Raw genomic sequence first — 20310 nt, forward strand, 5'->3', positions numbered from 1 at the left:
ACAATGGAACTTCTCCAACCATAGACATACTTTGTATTCATTAGCTGCATCTTTCCCAAATACTTTGTTGATATTTTCAAGCTGTCTGACCTACATTTGTTCCACCATGGCACTCACATTCAAAAATAACATGAATTTTTTACTTATCTGTGGTTTCACAAAAACTGCTAAAAAAAAAAAAAAGAAAGAAAAAGAAAAAATCACAAGTCAAAATGTGCATTTGAAAGAATGAGAATGTACCTTCACAATAAGCAAACAAAAATAAAAAAAACAAGAAGTGTTAAAATGAAATGTCAGAGGTATTAACTGTCAAACTTAATTTTAAGGAAATTGGACATTGGGACATTTCATAATCAATAATCTAATATTTCATGATATTGAGTGCAAAGTCCACAGCTTCCTTGTCTAGATATTATTTTTGAATTTTGAAAAATACCTCTCTAGGTATATGAGGTCATCTGAGTGCTTACTGAATTCTGGGTGTGGAATCACTACCTTCTAATAGAGTTTCTAAAAGTGTGATCTTTGTACCACAATCATCACATCTCCTTCTTTCTTGTTTAAAATGGAAATTCCTGCGATGGGATCACTTGTTCTTTTCTTGCTTATACATTTGAGTTCTCTCTGGATTCTGGTTATTAAACCTTTGTCAGAGACATAACCTGCAAATATCTTCTCCCATTCTGAGCAGGGAACAAGTGATCCCATCGCAGGCTGGGCAAGGGACTTGAAGAGAAACTTCTCTGAAGAAGACAGGCGCACGGTCTACAGACATAAGAAAAAATGCTCATCATCCTTAATCATCAGAGAAATGCAAATCAAAACTACCTTGAGATACCATCTAACTCCAGTAAGATTAGCCCAAATCACAAAGTCCCAAGACCAGAGATGTTGGCGTAGATGTGGAGAAAAGGGATCACTTCTACACTGCTGGTGGGAATGCAAATTAATACATTCCTTTTGAAAAGATGTTTGGAGAACACTTAGAGACCTAAAAATAGATCTGCCATTCAATCCTATAATTCCTCTACTAGGTATATACCCAGAAGACCAAAAATCACATCATAACAAAGATATTTGTACCAGAATGTTTATTGCAGCCCAATTCATAATTGCTAAGTCATGGAAAAAGCCCAAGTGCCCATCGATCCACGAATGGATTAATAAATTGTGGTATATTTACACCATGAAATATTATGCAGCTTTAAAGAAAGATGGAGACTTTACCTCTTTCATGTTTACATGGATGGAGCTAGAACATATTCTTCTTAGTAAAGTATCTCAAGAATGGAAGAAAAAGTATCCAATGTACTCAGCCCTACTATGAAACTAATCTATGGCTTTTATATGAAAGCTATAACCCAGTTATAACCTAGGAATATGGGGAAGGGGGAGAGGGAGGGGCGAGGATGGGCGGAGGGAGAGTGATTGGTGGGATTACACCTGTGGTGCATCTAACAAGGGTACATGTGAAACTTAGTAAATGTAGAATATAAATGTCTTAACGCAATAACTAAGAAAATGCCAGGAAGGCTATGTTAACCAGTGTGATGAAAATGTGTCAAACTATTTATAAAACCAGTATATGGTGCCCCATGATTGCATTAATGTACACAGCTGTGATTTAATAATAAAAGAAAAAAGTAAAATGGAAATTCCTAGGCTACACCCTTAGAGAAGACCTACTGAATTAGAGTATCTGGGTTTGGAGCCTAAAAATCGGCACTCGTGATTATGAATAAATTTTGAGAACCACTCTCCTAGAAGGTCAAAATGTATTGTTTGTGTTTGGATACATCCATTCACCAATCAATGAAAGTGTGTGCTCATGTACACAGTATAGATTTTTTTTTTTTTAGTTAACAGTATTATCAATCATATTCAAAAGGTATTGCTTAAGGCTGGGAATAGTGGTTTGTGCCTGTAATGCCAGTACTTTGGGAGGCCACAGCAGGAATTGCTGGAGGGAGGCCAGGAGTTTGAGACCAACCTGAACAACAGAGCAAAACCTGGTCTCTACAAAAAGTATAAAACTTTGCCAAGCATGGCAAAGAATCCACCTGAGCCCAGGTGTTTGAGGTTGTGGTGAGCTGTGATGATACTCCTGCACCCTAGCCTGGGCAATTCATATGACACTATCTTAAAACAAAATTTATTTTAAAGTATTGCTTTGAGGTTTGCCACTTCTTTGGCATTCATGGTTACTTCAAATCATGTGACTTTATTTAATTGCTCTGATCTTCTAGTTAGTGGATCTGGCACTTCTTGTGAGGCAGGACATGGTAACCAAGGCAGGGGACCCCTTCAGCCATGCCATTTCAGCAACCTTCATTCATTATCACAACTCTGCTGAGGTAAGTACCAAAAAATAAAGTCTGTCTTTTACACATCTGTGGATTTTGTCACATCTAGCATTTACATTAGTAGTTCATTGAAAAGACATATACAGAAATGTATATAGCCTTTAGTCAAAGAGCATTCAACATTCAAACAAATATTTATTGAGCACTTAATAGTGTTCAAGGCTCTGACAATACGTGAATACAGTGATTTTTCTCCCATCTTTTTCTTCTCTCACTTAGATTTTCTAGCCCTTCAATGAAAGTGATAGTTACAGAGAACTTCTTATTTTCACAGGAGATGAACAATTAGTTTAAGTAATTGAATAATATTGGAAAAGTTATTTATTTCAGTGTACCTCACTAGATTGAAAGGTATTGCCAATAATTCCTGGCATTTATTGATAACTTTCTATTCAAATTACTGCTTTGTCTGTAAACATAATTTAAAGAAGGTTGGTTCCATTTATTTTCAGTTTTTAGATTGGTTCTACCGAGTGAAAATAATCTCCTTTTCAGATCCAGCTTATGTTGCTGCAGTTCCCACCTATAAACCCTATAAAGTCTTGCCAATTTTTAGCCTTTATATAATAATTGTTTACCACTTTTTTTTTTTTTTTTTGTAGAGACAGAGTCTCACTGTACCGCCCTCGGGTAGAGTGCCGTGGTGTCACACGGCTCACAGCAACCTCTAACTCTTGGGCTTACGCGATTCTCTTGCCTCAGCCTCCCGAACAGCTGGGACTACAGGCGCCCGCCACAACGCCCGGCTATTTTTTTGTTGCAGTTTGGCCGGGGCCGGGTTTGAACCCGCCACCCTCGGCATATGGGGCCGGCGCCCTACTCACTGAGCCATAGGCACCGCCCCAATTGTTTACCACTTTTAGTATGCAAAATATTTTCTATAAAGAGCACAAAAACCAGAAATATATTAAAATTTGTTGAATGTATTTGCCAATATTTGACCTTTTTATTAACAAAAATAGCAATTTCATATAATTCCATCTAATAACCATAGGAAAGACACAGCAGGTTAAGTTAACACCTATATGCTTAATTGTGAAGTAAGTTTTGGATCAAGGTAGGTAAAATACATTCCCTGAAAATAGTCAAGCCCTGTTTTATTTCTATGCCTTAATTATAAATATCTACTCCCTGTTAATATCTGTAGGTGAGGATTATGACTCAAATAGTCTTCAAGAAGTACTTGTAATTTTTTTTTATGTCACAGACCCCTTTGAGAATCTGAAAAAATTGTAAATCCTTTCTCTATAAACACATTTACAATTGCATACAATTCCAGGTTGTTCAGAGACCCTCTAAAGCCATTCTGTGGATCTAAAGGATCTGTGAACCTTATGGACCCTAGGTTTAAGTATCTCTACTCCAGAATACTTAGAAATATATTAAGATAGATAATCTATATAACATCTTATTAGAAACAAAATGTCAATTTGACACCCTCTTACGCTGCTTGGAGAATTCACTGGGTTTGGTATCCAAATAGGGATTAAAATGTTGATGCCCAATCAAAAAAATCTGTTTTTTCATAAAAAAAGGTCAGACATCATTATCAGTCAACATGCTTTAAAAGTTTCCAAAGCTTACTTGATCGAACTCTATTTGTTTTCTTTATGTCACAAACCCAAATTATGATGTCAACACTCTTCAAAATGTTTTTGATGCATGTTCACTTTATGAATATTTGTATAAGTATGCTTTCCATTAACATCAGAAAAATTTGTTTTAACATCTCTAATTGGGGAAATTTATTGCAAACAAAACAAGCCTAGTTTTCTTTCAACATTCAAGTGATTGCTTGCATGGCTAAGAAAACTCTTTATTTCCTCCTCTTTTTTGGTTCTCCGGGGTGGCCAAGCCACCCTGGATAGCTGCTCAGCAACTACAGATGCTGTTCCAAGCTACCCAGCAGTAGAGAAAAATATCCAGTGTGTGCAGGATTTTCTGGGCTCTCAGGGAGGTGGCATCATGAGTGTCAGAGAGCATCCTAATAAAATGTGTTACTGTAAGCTTGACAAAATGTGAGTACAAACCTTACCTTGTTCCTGGCTGGCAGATACCCCTCCTTCCCCATGACTGATAGTCAAAATTCAAAGAGACTGGAAGTCTTCCTTCCCGCCCTTTAACACCTAACAAAATCAGCAATCAATATCAAGGCATGTATATCAAGTACTATACCAAATTGAATCCAGAAGGGGATTCTGGAGATTGCTATGATCTATATTCAGGAAGACAGAACATTTTATGAAACAGACAAGTAAATAAATGATCCAACAGATAATTTAAGAAGGAAATATTAATTTCCAAATGAGTGACCTAGACAGAAAGTGTAGAAGTAAAACAAAACAACAACAACAAAAAAAACAAGACCTCTTTAATTACTGTCAAAGACTTCATAAAGTTGAGTAGCTAAGTGTTGAAGTAGATAAGACTTTGATGAGAAGGAGAAAAGCGGAGAATATTGTAGGACTTAGAGACAGCGTGAATATAATTTTATAAAGGGAAAAGCCCTTTATTTAAAATATTCAAGCAAAAGCCTCATTCAGGTGTAATGGTAGTAAATTAGAAAATTAAGGCCCAGAGGAGATGGAGCAAAATGGCAGACTAGAAATATCTTCTTAGCAGCCACTTGCTGTGAAACAGGGCAGAGAGGATTCCAGCCACATTCCAGCAACATTACTCCAAGGCCACAGTAGGCAACTTTAGGAGCCAACAGGAAGGCCAGGAGCAGTAGAATACCGCATAGAAGGCAAGGGCCTGGTTGCCGGCAGAAACTAGCCAGCCCTCCACTAGAGACAGGGAAGTCCTATCTTGCCGTTTATGATTGGACTTGAGTGCTCACTGGAGCTGCCTTGGGAAGGCAGTGAGTGATCTTGAACAGCACCTGATGGCCAGCTGTGACTGAACCAATGGCAGGGTAGGGCTTTCATGGATATAGCTCCTAGCAGAGTGCCATCATTGTGGAAAGACCATCCGGGAGGAATAACCTGCAGGGTCCTTGCGCAGGGGCTGCTCTCGTGCACATGCTGAACTTGGCCAGCCACTGTTGGGGTGAGGTGGGAGCCTCCCACTCCCTCAGAAAGCCACTTTGTGGTGAAGGGGCACTGCTTGAAAGGTCAAGGCCTGCCTCCTAAGAAATCTGACAAGAGCTTTAGGCTCCCAAACCCTCAGGTATTATATGCTAGTGAAAGGACCACATCTTGATTGAGGGCAAATCAGGAAGATGGGGCCAGGTCTCTTTGTCAACTAGATAGTGGCTTCTGGCCACCATCCTATACAGAAGAATCGGCATGCATGTTTTGGGTCTCCTAACTCCAGAGCACTACCTGGTATCCAGGTAATATATTGCATTATATATGGTTTTTCTCTTTTCTCCTATCTTGAAGCACCAACTGCTGTTCAGCTGTCCAAATATATATCTTTTTTCTATTTTTTTCCTTAGTTTTGTTTTGTTTGTTTTGTTTTTTTTATTTTTACATTTTTACTTTCTTCAATAGCAAGTGCTCCATTTTAGCTACTGTTTTTCTTTCCCTTTTATTCTTTCTGTTCTATTTCTCTTCTTTTTTCACTCTTTTCATAGAGGTTTTTCTAGTTTTCTCATCTTTCCCAAATAAATTTCTCAAACACTAAGATAACCCCCTTTTTTACTTCATGCATAATTTTATTTTTAGTATTATTATTTTCTTTTTTACAGATCTGTTTTATTCTGTTTCATTCTGCATTCTATTTATGGGACAAAGCCTCACTCTGTGGCTTGGGCTGGGGTGCCATAGCATTGGCCTGGCTCAAGGAGGCTGAGCCCCTAGTCTGAGGTGTCCTTCTAGCTTTCGCCTTTGGAAGGAAGGTATTGGTAGGTCCCCACTGCAACATAATGCTGATGTTTTTTCTGTGTTTGGCAGAGGTGGGTCTTGCTTTTGCTCAGGTTGGTAAAGAGCTCCTGACCTCAAAGGATCCACCCAGCCCAATCTCCCAGAGTCAGGGAATTGTGGGTGTGGGTCAAAACACCCTGCCAAACATCACTATTACTCCTGTTTCTCTCTTTCTGCCCTTCAACTTGCCTTTTTTCAGTTTTTTTCATTTTATCACCCCTTTTCTTTCCTTCTCTTTTTCTTTCTTTTTTCTCACTTCTTGCTGTTTACTCTTATTTTTGGCCCTATGCCAAAAGGGTACTTCAACACCTAGCACAGAGACAAGGTAATTTAGAGAGAAGCACAAAATGAGAAGAAAAAGTAGGGGAAGAAAGTGAACAGGAAGAAAACACACATGAGGAGTAACCAACAGAACAATTCTGGCAGCATGAAAAGCCAGAACATATCAACTTCCCCCAGAGATCGGAAGGCAGGTACTTCAGTGGACTCTACCTGAAAAGAAATTACAGATATGACAGAAAGGGAATTTAAAAGTTAAAATTTGGCAAAAACAATTAAGGGAATTAAAGAGAAAGTGGAAAATAACCAAAATGAAATCCAAAAACTGACCCAAATAGTGAATGAAAACATGATGAAATTGGAAAGGATATCTTGGAGCTTAAGGAATTGAAGGCATCAGCAGGGACCTTAAAGATGCAATAGAAAGTATCAGTAACAGATTAGATCTTGGAGAAGATTCTCAGCACTAGAGGATAAGGCTTAAAGAGGCAGAAAAGAAGAGAAAAATGCAGAGAGATCACATAGAGTATTGGGACTTCACAAATTGTTCAAACATATGAATTATAAGAATCCCTGAAGGGAAAGAAGAATGACTCAAAGAAATAGAGTCCTACTGGAGGGTATCATAAATGAAAATTTCCCAAGCACCACCAGAGATTTCAACACTTCCCTTTGGAGCATGTCAAACCCTAGTTCATCTCAATGCAAACAAAGTATCTACGAGACACTTCGTCATAAACCTGCCCAAAGTCAAGAAGAAAGAGAAAATTCTGCAAGCAGCCAGGATTAAGCACCAACAGGGCCAGATCCATCAGGATGACAGCTTGACTTTTCAGCTGAAATTTTTCAAACCAGAAGAGGGTGGTCATCTATCTTTAACCTTAAAACAATTTTCAGCCCAGGATCCTGTATCCTGCTCAACTAGGCTTCTAATTTGACAGAGAAATCAAATTATATATTGTTATGCAAACATTGAGGAAATTCACCACAAACAAGACCAGCTATCCATGAAATACTCAGATTGTTCACACTGACTAACCATCACAATAGACCACCAGCAAAGTAGACACCCAGAAACTAAAGGACAAAATCTAGCTTCCATGATAACACAAATGATAAAACTAAGCAATGAACTTTCACAAAATACACTTATGAATCCTCTCAATAATTCTAAGTGGTTTGAAGTCCCTACTGAAGAGGCACAGACTGGCTGAGTGGATAATAAAGCACAGCTATCTATATGCTGTCTCCAGGAAACACACCTAACCTCAAAGGACAAAACAAGACTCTGGGTAAAGTGTTGAAACATTATTTCAGCCAAATGGAAACCAAAAGAAAAGAGGGGTCACAATTGTATTTTCACATACAAGTGGATTAGAAGCAACTAAAGTAACGAAAGACAAAGATGGTCACTCCCTACTGATCAGTGGAACAATATAACAAGAGAACATTTTAATACTAAATATTTATGTACCAAATTTAAATGCTCCCAGATGGATGAAATTGACCTTAATTGCTCTGAAAAATACAGTATCCTATAACACCATAATAGCTGGGGACTTTAATATTCCTCTGACAGCTGAACAGATCCTCTAAACCAGTGGTTCTCAACCTGTGGGTCGCGACCCCTTTGGAGGTTGAATGACCCTTTCACAGGGGTCCCCTAAAGACATCCTGCATATCATACGATTTATAACAGTAGCAAAATTACAGTTATGAAGTAGCAATGAAAATAATTTTATGGCTGGGGGTCACCACAGCATGAGGAACTGTATTAAAGGGTTGTGGCATTAGGAAGGTTGCGAAGCAGTGCTCTAAACAAAAACTAAATGAAGAAGCAAGGGACTTGAATGTGACCCTACAATAAATTGGCTTAATAAACATATACAGAATATACTATCCCAATGCTAAGGAATATATATTCTTCTCATCAGCCCATGTATCATACTTGAAAACAGATCATATCATAGGACACAAATCAAACCTCAACAAAATTAAAATAATTGATGAAGAGATACAGTAACATCTCAGGGTATAAAATTAATATCCGCAAATCAGTAGCCTTTGTATATGCAAATAGTAAGTTAAGAAGATCAAGGACATAATACCCTTCACACTAGCTTCAAAAAAAATGGAATAACTTGGAATCTATCTAACAAAAGAGGTTAAGAATCTCTACAAAGAGAATTATGAAACCCTAAGAAAAGAAATAGCAGAAGGCATTAACAAATGGAAGAACATACCATGCTCTTAGCCAGGAAGAATCAACATTGATAAAATGTATAGACTACCCAAAGCAATCTACAGGTTTAATGCAATCCCCATTAAAATACCAACTTCATACTTTGAAGAAGTGGAAAAATAATTCTTTGTTTTGTATGGAAACAGAAAAAAACTGTATAGCAATTCTTTGTAATGAAAACAAAGCCAGAGGCATCACTACTGGACTTCTGGTTATATTATAAGTCAGTGATCAAAACTACCTGGTATAGCATGAAATTAGCACAGAATATGGAACAAAACCAAGAGATGAAACTGGCCTCTTATCACCATCTGATCTTCAACAAACCAAACAAAAGCATACACTGGGGGGAAAAAATCCCTATTCAATAAATGGTGCTGGGAGGATTGGATAACCACATGTAAAAGACTAAAACCAGACCCATACCTTTCACCACTTACCTAAATTTAAATCTAAGACATGAAACTATGTAAGTCCTGGAAGAGAGCTTGGGGAAAACTCTTATGAATGTTAGCCTGGGGAAAATTTTTATGGAGAAGTCTTCAGTGGCACTTGTAACAAAAACAAAAATAAACAAATGGGACTTAATAAACTACAGAGCTTCTGCATAGCAAAGGAGACAACAATTTATAGCAAATAGAGAGTCTTGGGAATGGAAAAAGATATTTTCATGTTATGAATCTGACAAAGAGTTGATAACTAGAATCTACAGAGAACTCAAATTAGTCAACAACAAAAAAAGAGCAAATAATCCCATCTGGTAGTATCCTACTTTCTGGTTCATAGTCATCTTTTCCCTCTAAAATCACAAGGCAGAAGAGTTGAGGGGTCTTTTTCTGACCTCTTTTATTAGGGCACCAACACCACGGGGGCTTCACCCTCGTGACTTAATCACCTCACCAAAGGCCCCACATCCTAATACCATCACCTTGGTGGTTAGGATTTCAAAATGTGAATTTTGGAGGGTCACAAAAATTCACCATAGTAGCTTCCTAGTTCAGTGTTCCCAAATGCTACTTGATTGCTACGGCAGATGTTCTGAAAGATTTTTACCAAAATACTCCATACCAAAACCAAGTTTATTTGGGGATGTAAAGGAAAAGTATTATTTCTATTGGCCATAGAGAAAAGAAATGAAAAATAAATAACAATTTGCAGGGAGGAAGGAGTAAATTTAGGAGATGCCACAGAAGAACACAAAGGAAGGACTTCTTATTCCACTAAGTATACAGAATACTGACCCCTCTTGATATCTCCTTTTCTATATTTCGACTTGAGTTTTCACTAGAAGACTTATTCTGCAAACCCAGTTAAATATTTGCATGCATTTTCACAAATGTATGAAATTCCCTCAACCTATGTCACAAGTTTCTATTATACTGGCAAGTGAATGAGCCTATATTAGTGATATTCATATTATGGGTCAGAATTGACTCACAGAACAGTCTTTACCCTCATGTGGGGACCTGATAATTGCATTTATTCTAATATATTCAAACTGAAACAACACATTGGAATGAGAATTGTGAAATCTCTCAAAGAAACCCCGCACATTTTTATATCAATGCCTAAGTGAGGGTTAAATTAACCCATGTTATTATGAGCAAAAAAGATACATTATTTGGAGTATTGTTGGAATGAAATTGAGAAAGATACCCTAAAGTTTTATATGACTTATTTCTTGTTAAAATAATAAAAAGTAATCAAAATCTATATTATTTTATATTTTAAGTCTTATTTTGGGTTCAGGATAATTAGCAGACACTTGTTTGTAGACAGTTTTAAATTATTTTACTAGTTTGTAATAAGAAAAGAATACAAATGGTTTAAAAAGTGTATTCTAAAAGTGGAGAAGGATATACAATGAATAATTCTCCCTCTGACCCCAGTCCTCCAGCCACCCATTTGCCCTCCAAGAGACAAGCACTGTTAACTATTTTTGGTGTACCTTGTAGTGATATTCTGTGCTTATATGATAATGTTCAGTCATTTATTTTTTTCAACAAGTGGTAAGATAGTGCCCCCCAATTGAATACTTTTTTTTTTGCAGTTTTTGGCTGGGGCTGGGTTTGAACCCGCCACCTCCTGTATATGGGGCTGGTGCCCTACTCCTTTGAGCCACAGGCGCTGCCCTGGATACTTTGTATTTTTTTCACATAATACATCTCAGAGACAGTCCATAGGGTGTGTTTGAAACTGCTTCACCGTGTCTCAATGAGTAGGGCGCTGGCCCCATATGCTGAGGTTGGCAGGTTCAAACCCAGCCCTGGCCAAACTGCAACAAAAAATAAAATAGCTGGGCATTGTGGCAGGTGCCTGTAGTCCCAGCTGCTCGGAGGCTGAGGCAGGAGAATTGCGTAAGCCCAAGAGTTAGTGGTTGCTGTGAGCCGTGTGACATCATGGCACTCTACCCGAGGGCATTACAGTGAAACTCTGTCACTACAAAAAAAAAAAAAGAAACTCCTTCATTCTTTTCAGTGTTTGCTGTGGTTTCTGTTTCTATGAATAGATATATCATAATTTATTAACCAGTCCCTCATTAATGAACACTTAGTTCATCAATCCAATTAATACCATAGTAAATACCTTTGTATATATGTACTAATTTGTACCTATATAATATATTCTGCAGGATAAATTCCTACAGGTGAAACTGCTGAGTCAAAGAGATTGTACTTTTTTCATATTGATAAGATTTTTGTCAAATTCTATCAATAGAATTTGCTATCTCCAGGGTTATATTCCTCACAAAGAATTTTGAGAGTTAAAATTGTAGTAATTATCATAATATTGTAATAATTATCAGAAAAACAAATACTATTATTTCTTTGGCTACAAATGACTTCTGGACCACAGTTATAATAATATTCAAGTTGAATATTTCTTTCTCTGGATTCTTTAAGGGTGATGCCCTGACATCTGATACCTATTAGCTTACCATTTCAAGAACATGGACGTTCAATTTTTAATGTTTTATTTAAATAACCTGATAATTTTTATAGCTAACATGTATTGGGAAGTATTCTAAGTGGTTTATATATTTCCAGTCATTTATCACAAATGTATCACTAATTTTCACAACAATTATCTAAAGAAATTATTATTGTTATACCAATTTACTGATGAGGAACTAGGCCTGAGGTATTATGTAAATTTGACAGAGCTGGTAACTAATAAGACTGGGATCTGGATTCAAGGTAGTTAAAGAGCCAGGGCTTGCAATTCAACCATAAGGCTATAATACCTATACTGAACATTTTATTTTTGAGACAGAGTCTCACTCAGTTGCCCTGGGGTTGAGTGTCATGGTGTTATTGCTCACAGCAACCTCAAACTTTTGGGCTCAAGAGATATCTTGCCTCCCAAGTAGCTGAGACTACAGACACCTGCCACAAAGCCCAGCTGTTTTTAGAGATGCGATCTCGCTCTTGCCCAGGCTGGTCTCAAACTCATGAGCTCACATGATCTGCCCACCTCTGCCTTCCAGAGTGCTAGGATTACAGGCGTGAGCCACTGCACCCAACCTCTTTACTGCATATTTTAATTGTTTTTAAAAAATTATGCTATATATGAGGTGGGACAGTTAAGTTCTTGAACTCATCCTAGAAAAAGTGCTGCACACCTCATTGCTGAATATCACTAAGGTCACCTTTAAGTCTGCCCCTTGGGAAGTTGTGCACCAATGCCAGCACCTAATCCACCCTTCAAAACAATTTTGGAACTCATTTGGAATAGCCATCAGAGCTGTCATCATATCAAGTCTGACAATTAAGTTTGCGAACTCGTCCTCGGCTACATACCTTATTGCTGAATATAACTATGGTCACTTTCAAAGTACTCCCCTTGGCAAGCTGTTCCCTGATGCCAGTGCCTAATCCACCCTTCAAAGCACTTAATTGTCATACCTACACATATTCATACTTTCATTGCAAATAATCTTTCTTTTGTGTCTTTTTGTGCTTTCAAACCTGACTTTTACAGAAGAGGCAAATTAAAATATAAAACTTTTATTTTTGTCTGAAGATACTTAGAAAATTAGGGACGAAGATGAAATGGTCTTTTACAATAGGCCCCACTATGATAAATAAATGTATAGCAAATTTACATTTTTTTATTTTAAGTTGATGACCTTTAAGTTATTTCAGAAATATTCTCAAGAAGCTCCAAGATACATTTATAATAATAAATGTTAAAATGTTTTTTAAAAAATAACTTCCTGTGGTTCTTTCAACAAGCTCCCATGACACTTTTTATGTGCATGCAAGTGGCTGTACGTTCCTGTAGCTTGACATGCAGGCTTAGGTGAAATATTGTGGGCATAAAAATTGCATTTGGTAGGTCTGTTAATAAAGGGTCATGTAAAAGTCATCTGTGATTTGTTAATGGAACTTTTTTTAGATGTAGTACATGGCAGCAGTGATGTGCATCCTAAGGGGAAAAACAGTCCATTTTATAAAGGTTTATTTTCATATTTTTTATACTGTAGTTCTGTTGTGTGTTTTCCATTTAGTAACAATTTATGTGTTTTTCTGTCACAGAGCACTGTGGCCTGTGGTGTTGAGGCTCACAGCGATGCCATCCAGCCCTGCCACATCAGAGAGGCCATTCGACGGTATGGCCACAAGATTGGCCCACTTTCCCCATTCACAGTACGTAATAACAGAGTTATAAAAAGTTATATTTATAATCTGAAAGAATTTTGATTTTCAAGTGGTCAAATGAAGAAGCAATGGAATTGTTGAAAGCAATTTGTGGTGATGGTAATTTTGTTGTATAAAAGTGGCATAGTTCTCTTGGGAAATAAAAGTCATTTTTGTCTCTTTTTGAAGGACACTTTTTCCCTACAAAGTATTATTTTTTCAATTACAAATTAAACTTTCTTGTTGGGGCTTATGTTTTCTATTTGTCAAAGCTTAGGTTTATAAAACTTTTTTGTCAAATTATATGTATCCAAATATTGCTAGAAGCACTTTGTATTTTAAAACTGGCTAGATGAGCATTACCACTTCTATGGGATGTCCTTCTTCTAAACGTGCTTGGAGTTGGAAGAAGAAATGATTTCCTTACTAGCTTTGAACTGAGCCGAAATTCAGACAGTTTTTCACATCTTCAAATGATTTCTAAGTTTGTAATTGGGGTTTTGTTTGTTTTTAATGGAGAATTAAAGACTTTATAGTTCAATGGCCTAAAGAAAGCATGTGTATGGGTGTTAATTAACTATTCATCTTGTGGCCTTTAAAAATAAATCTTTATTTATGTTACTAGAAGTTTCCCAAGTCCTCTGTTTATAAGCAATCGGTTTGATATTCAGAAAGTAAGACTTGATTTATATCAAGTAAAATTTTCCTTTTTTAATGTTCACTTTCATTTCAAAATATTAATGCAGAATATTATGTATAACATTATATATAAATATAAATTAGTCAGTAATAATAATTATAACAGAGTATATTTTTTCCCTAAGAGGGGATTTTACTGTATTATTTGTTCATAGAGGTAGTGATTTCTTCTCTTCCAATCTTTACTCTTGTTGTTAATTGTATAGATTCTCAGTGTGACAACAAAAACATGCTTTATAAATGTCTTCCTTCAGAAGCTTCTTGTAATAGTGACAATTTTCAGTTTTATTTAATATTTAAAATTTGTCCTAGATACTATAAGAACATGATTTTAATAATGCTGATTAATGCAATATGTCCTTTGACATGAATGTTTTATAGTCTTATAATTGGAAAGAAAGAATGAAATTAAATATCTTTCATATGATAGGTAAAGTTATTTTAAATGAAAGGCCAAAGGAAGAAGACTAGGAAAAATGAGAAATACAAGATGATTGGAAGTAAGAATTTATAAACCAACTGAAATGGAAAGAACCAGCTTATAATGAAGGATTAAAAATATAAAATCCATAGATAAGAGCCAAATAATGACTAATATATCAAGGCAATGGAGTGGAGAGAAAGGGGAAAAAGAGGCAGTGCCTGATAATGATGTAGAAGTAATTAGAGGGTAGCAAAGAGAAACAGAATTTTTCAAAAGTAGCCTAAAATGGTAACTAAAAGTAGTGAATAAAATTACATTAAGGAAAATGTATCTAATACGAGAGGAAAACTTCCTAATCATAAAGTCTGCATTACTTCCTCAGAAAGGAAGTAATAAAGTCTGCATTATTTCCTCAAAAGGAACTACTTCATTCTTCACATTTTTTGTTTTTTTAAATAGATTGGACACATCACTTGAGAACCATTTTGGTTGATGACATTGTGTGTGTGTATGTGTGTGTGTGCATTTTTCCCCATGTCTGACCTGTAATGCTGTTACAGTCATAGGCTACAGTGACTATGCTTTTGGCTGGGTATGGTGGCTCACACCTATAAACCCAACACTGTGGGAGGCTAAGGGAAGAAGATCATGAGGCCAGGAGTCTGAAGCAAGCCTGGGCAACTTAGCAAGACCTTGTCTCTAAAAATATTTAAAAATTAATGGGGCATAGTGGTACACATCTGTAGTCTCAACTACTTGGGAGGCTAAGGCAGGAGGATCTCTTAAGCCCAGGAGTTATGTGAGCTATAATTGTGCCACTGTACAACAGCCTGAGCACCAAAGTGAGACAGTGTCTAAAAAAAAAAAAAGTAGACTATGTTGAGGTATAGCTTAAGCTATTTTTTATCTAATAAACTTTTAACCAATATGCTTTTAAAAACTAACAATACAATTTTAAAATGCTTAACTTAAATAAATCTGGAAAATAGAACAAATAAGCCATAACATAGGAGGCTTACTTAGCCACTGATCAAGAAAATCTACAGAAAATGGTAAAGAACCATACCCAAGGTTTTATTACTGTCAGAAAGGCCTCACCAAAAAGGTCTGCTCCATTACCTTCAGCTATAAGTATTTGCCCTATCTGCAGAACCAAATATGCCTACTCTATCTTTATCATGAATAGTTTGTTTGAGGAGACACAGATTCATTGTATATACATTAGAATCTCTGCAAATTGACCATCCAAGGGACTATAACAAAGTGACCAACATATGGACATGGTCAATATAAGGAACTAGGCCCACTACTGATATGAACATGTGTTGTATGTCCACTCTCTGAATATTAGATCAACTAAGGAAGTGGTCATTGTAGGAAGGCGGTCAACTCTGTAGGTTCTACTATATTATAATACATAAATCTACCTTTTAAATTTAAAAATTCTCTCTTTAATGGGCACAGTGGCTCATGCCTGTAATCCCAGCACTTTGAGAGGCTGATGTGGGAGGATCCTTGAGTTCAGGAGTTAGAAAGCAGCCTGAACAAGAGTGAGTCTCTACTACAAATAGAAAAATGAGTTGGGCATTGTGGCAGGTGTTGTGACAGAAGCCTGTTGTCCCAGCTGTAGAGGTTGACATTGTTGTGAGCTATGATGCCATACTACTCTACCAAAGGTGACAGAGTGAGACTGTCTCAAAAAAAAAAAAAAAAAAAAAACTCTCTTTAAAATACAGTAGATTTTGCAGACTGTATATGTCAATAATGTGTCCTCCTTGTCCTGGCTCCCACATACTTCCGGCTACTAAAAAGAGAAGCTCATGGTAGAATCCTCTTGATATTGGGTTTGCTGGTTTACTTTTAAGGACTTAAGATGGTACTTTAAGCTGCAGTGGGAACACTTTGTGGTATACCTAAGGCTTTAAGCTGCAGCTCATTCAAGGGTAGGAAGCATATGGGCTGCCTCTGTAGTAACAGATTGAGACCTAAATTTCATACAGAAAGGCTGAGCTGACTTAACCTCCAAAGTCAAATTTCCTCTATGAATTAAAATGCCAGTGAACAACTAGTTTCTGTTTATGCGGCATAAAGATTTTGTCTTCACACGTGTCATTCCGAATCTGGTGTTTAATGTATATTTAAAAGTCATGTCCAATTTAGAATATCCATAGCTATGCATATATATCCAGTTTTCAATAATTTAAAATTTATTTGAAGAATTCAAATACTCACTAATTGTTTCCATGGAAACTTAATTCCACCATACATCAGATACTGTACTTAAAAATTTACAGAATGTGAGGCATCATTCTGTCTTGTGTGACTTTTGATTTAATTTTACACTAAATTCCAACATGGTCAATTTTAAGAATATAATTTATTATATAAAGAATTGTAAGTGAGTTCTTTACCTTGGGAGTTACTTAAAATGATAGAAGAAAGGAATCATTACAGCCATGTTAAGTGAAGGAGACAAAAAAGTACAAGCAGTGCTTTGTAATGTAGTAGTTGCTGGGGTAAGGAGTAAAAGGGGAGGGTGGCATAAATATCAGTAACTTGCCCTCACCTATGAACGCTGCACTCACAAGTGTTGGGGTGATATTAGAAACAAACCATCCATCCCTACCCAACCAGTTAGAACACTGCTGTCCTCGGCATGTAGGTTTCAACTGGTAATTTCTTTCTTTTCTGTATTCTCAGTTATATTGAGAACCAGGCAGAGGATCAGAGAAAGTATCATACCTAGAAGACTTAAGTAATTAATGTTCCTAAATTGAAGCTATTAATTAGATAAGATTAAACCAGGGCTAAAATTTGTACCTTCCGATCCCTAGTTTGAGAATTCTTCCCCTGAAATGTATACTTTTGCAACTGTTCTCAGCCTCATATGCCTTGATTTTCTGTATGTACACTCTAAAGAAACTTTAAAGAATGTAATGTTACTTTTTTGCCTCTTGTTTATTTTTCCTAAATAATTCTAAAAATCACTGCAGAGTCTATGATCTGTGTGTTTTAGAGTGCTTATGTAACCTACAATATTCTAAGTAATTTTGATGCTTGCCATCTTATATTGTGCTTTTATTCATACCATTTGATGTTGTGTGGTGATTAAGAACTTTGATGCTAGAGCAAAATGGTCAGGGTTCAGATCCCCACACTGCCACCACCTTCTAGCTAAGTAGCCTATGCAAATTTCTTCACCTCTTTATGGCTCAGTTTTCTCATCTGTAAAATGAGTAATAGAATATACCTCATAGTAGAATTGAAGAAGTACTATGAACTTAACATATAGTAAGATCTTAATAAATCATATTAATAATAGTAGAAGTAATAGTGGCTGTAATAGTCATAGTATATTTTCTTAAAGATATCAGATAAGAATACAGAGTAAGAGGAAACCATTCTACCCAACCACACACAAATGTTCATACCTGTACCTTATACACACAAATCCTAGGAAATACTAAAAATATAAAATATAATGTGATTTATTTACAGTCAAATAGTTTATACCACTAAAATTTAAATACCATTTAAAGATTATTGTTACTGAGAATATTCATTTTTATTTATTTTTACTTACTTATTCATTTACATCATGCTCTGTGAAACCTCAAACTCCTGGGCTCAAGTGATTTTCCTGCCTTAGCTTCCCAAGTACTAGGACTTTAGGTGTATGCCACTACACCTGGATAATTTTTTGTATTTTTAGTAGAGACCAAATCTCATCTTGCATAGGCTGGTCTAGAACTCCTGATTTCAAAGCAGTCCTCCAGCATAGACCTCCCAGAGTGCTAGAATTATAGGTTTGAGTCTCCACACTTGACCCATTTTTATGTTTTGGTTTAATAATGGTCCAAGAGCATTAGTGGACTTTTTAAATCATAAAAATAAAGTCTCAGGTGAGTAGACACAGTTACCACCAATTTTTTGCAAACTACCTGGATTTGGCATACCAGATCTGTGGAATAGAAGTCTAAAGAACAAATGGATGGCCTCAAGTTGATAAAGCTTCTTCAATTACAGTATAGGTGAGGTGAATATATTTGTGTTAAGTTATTTAAGGAAAGATTTTCAGAGATTGATAAATATGTCAGAATTACCGCTTCCATTTTCCTCAATTTTTAAAATTTCTTCATTTCACTGATTATAAAAGAAATGTAATATGTTGAAAAATATAGAAAAGTAAAGAATAACATTAAATGGTACTGGGACAGCTGGTTAGCCACATATAAAAGACTGAAACTGGACCTACACCTCTCAACACTTACAAAATTAACTCATAATGGATAACAGATTTAAATCTAAGACATGAAACTATAAAAATCCTAGAAGAAGGTATGGGAAAAACTCTTAATCTTATCAGTTTAGGTAAAGAATTTATGAAGAGACCCCTCTGGCAATCACAGCAACAACAAAAATAAATAAATGGGACCTAATCAAGTTAAAAAAAGCTTCTGCACAGCTAAGGATACAGTCAACAAAGCAAAGAGACAACCTACAGAATGGGAGAAGTTATATGTATGCTACAAATCTGACAAAGGGCTAATAAACAAAGTCTATAAAAAACTCAAGCAAATTAACAAGAAAATATTAAACAATCGTATTAAAAACTGAGCAAGAGACATGAACAGATACTTTTTCAGGAGGACAGATGAATAGCCAACAAACACAGGAGAAAATGCTCATTGCATCAGAGAAATACAAATCAAGGCTCAGCGCCTGTAGCTCAAGTGGCTAAGGTGCCAGCCACATACATTGGAGCTGGCGGGTTCGAATTCAGCCCGGGCCAGGCAAACAATGACAACTATAACCAAAAATAGCCGGGCATTGTGGCGGGCGCCTGTAGTCCCAGCTACTTGGGAGGCTGAGGCAAGAGGATCGCTTCAGCCCAAGAGTTTGAGGTTTCTGTGAGCAGTGATGCCACAGCACTCTACCACAGGCGACAGCTTGAGATTCTATCTCAAAAAAAAAAAAAGAGAGATAAATACAAATCAAAACCTCTTTGATATATGACCTAACTCCCACGAGAATGGCCCATAGCACAAAGTCCCAGTTGCTAGCATGGGTGCAGAGAGAAGGGAACATTAATGCCCTGTTGGTGAGACTGCCAAAAAGTATGTAGAGTCCTCAAAGAACCTAAGTAGACCTAAGCATTTAATCCTGTAGTACTCTTTACTAGGTGTTACCCAAAAGAAAAAAAAAACAACGACATTTTACTATAAGGACATTTGCACTTGAATCCTGAATAGCAGCAGAATTCACAATTGCAAAGATATGGAAACAACCCAGGTGCCCTTCCACACTTGAATGGATTAATAAATTGTACTATATGTATACCATGGAATACTATTTAGCCATAAAAAAGACAGATGTTTATATCTCTTAAAACAACCTGGAGGGATTTGGAGAACATTCTCCTAATCAAGTATCACAAGAATGGTAAAACAAGATCACATGTACTCAGTACTAAATTGGAACCAGTAGATTAATAACCATATGTATTCATGAGAGAACAACTCAGTTAAATTCAAGTGTGGGGTAAATTCCCACCCAACAGGTACATTGCATGGATATATCGCAATGTAATTTAATAAAAATTGTAATAACAATTCAAGTAAAATTGTGATTATTCTAATATTTTTACTTATTATTTTATAGTATGTCGTGTATTTCTTAAAAACATATGTACATTATGCATTTGAATGTACCTACATTTAACCATTCCTATATCATTCTTTATTATTTAGGTTATAAATAGCAAAAGTGGATAGTCTTGTGTATAAATCTTTATTCA

At 36.3% G+C, this 20310-nt stretch overlaps 1 protein-coding gene across 6 annotated transcripts in view; it reads left to right on the forward strand.

Moving 5' to 3' along the window:
* Positions 1–20310, forward strand: part of SUPT3H (SPT3 homolog, SAGA and STAGA complex component) — a 502772-nt gene that overhangs the window by 375448 nt on the left and 107014 nt on the right. For all 6 annotated transcript variants that reach the window (XR_008382414.1, XR_008382415.1, XM_053602205.1 and 3 more), the window contains 2 exons: positions 2247–2354; positions 13289–13399. Coding sequence is in view for 4 of the 6 variants with exons in the window: in XM_053602205.1 (XP_053458180.1) it covers positions 2247–2354; positions 13289–13399 (219 nt within the window). In the remaining 2 variants the exon portion in view is untranslated. The remainder of the gene's footprint in view (positions 1–2246; positions 2355–13288; positions 13400–20310) is intronic.

This window comes from Nycticebus coucang, chromosome 9 (assembly GCF_027406575.1).
Source record: "Nycticebus coucang isolate mNycCou1 chromosome 9, mNycCou1.pri, whole genome shotgun sequence".
Lineage (NCBI taxonomy): Eukaryota > Metazoa > Chordata > Mammalia > Primates > Lorisidae > Nycticebus > Nycticebus coucang.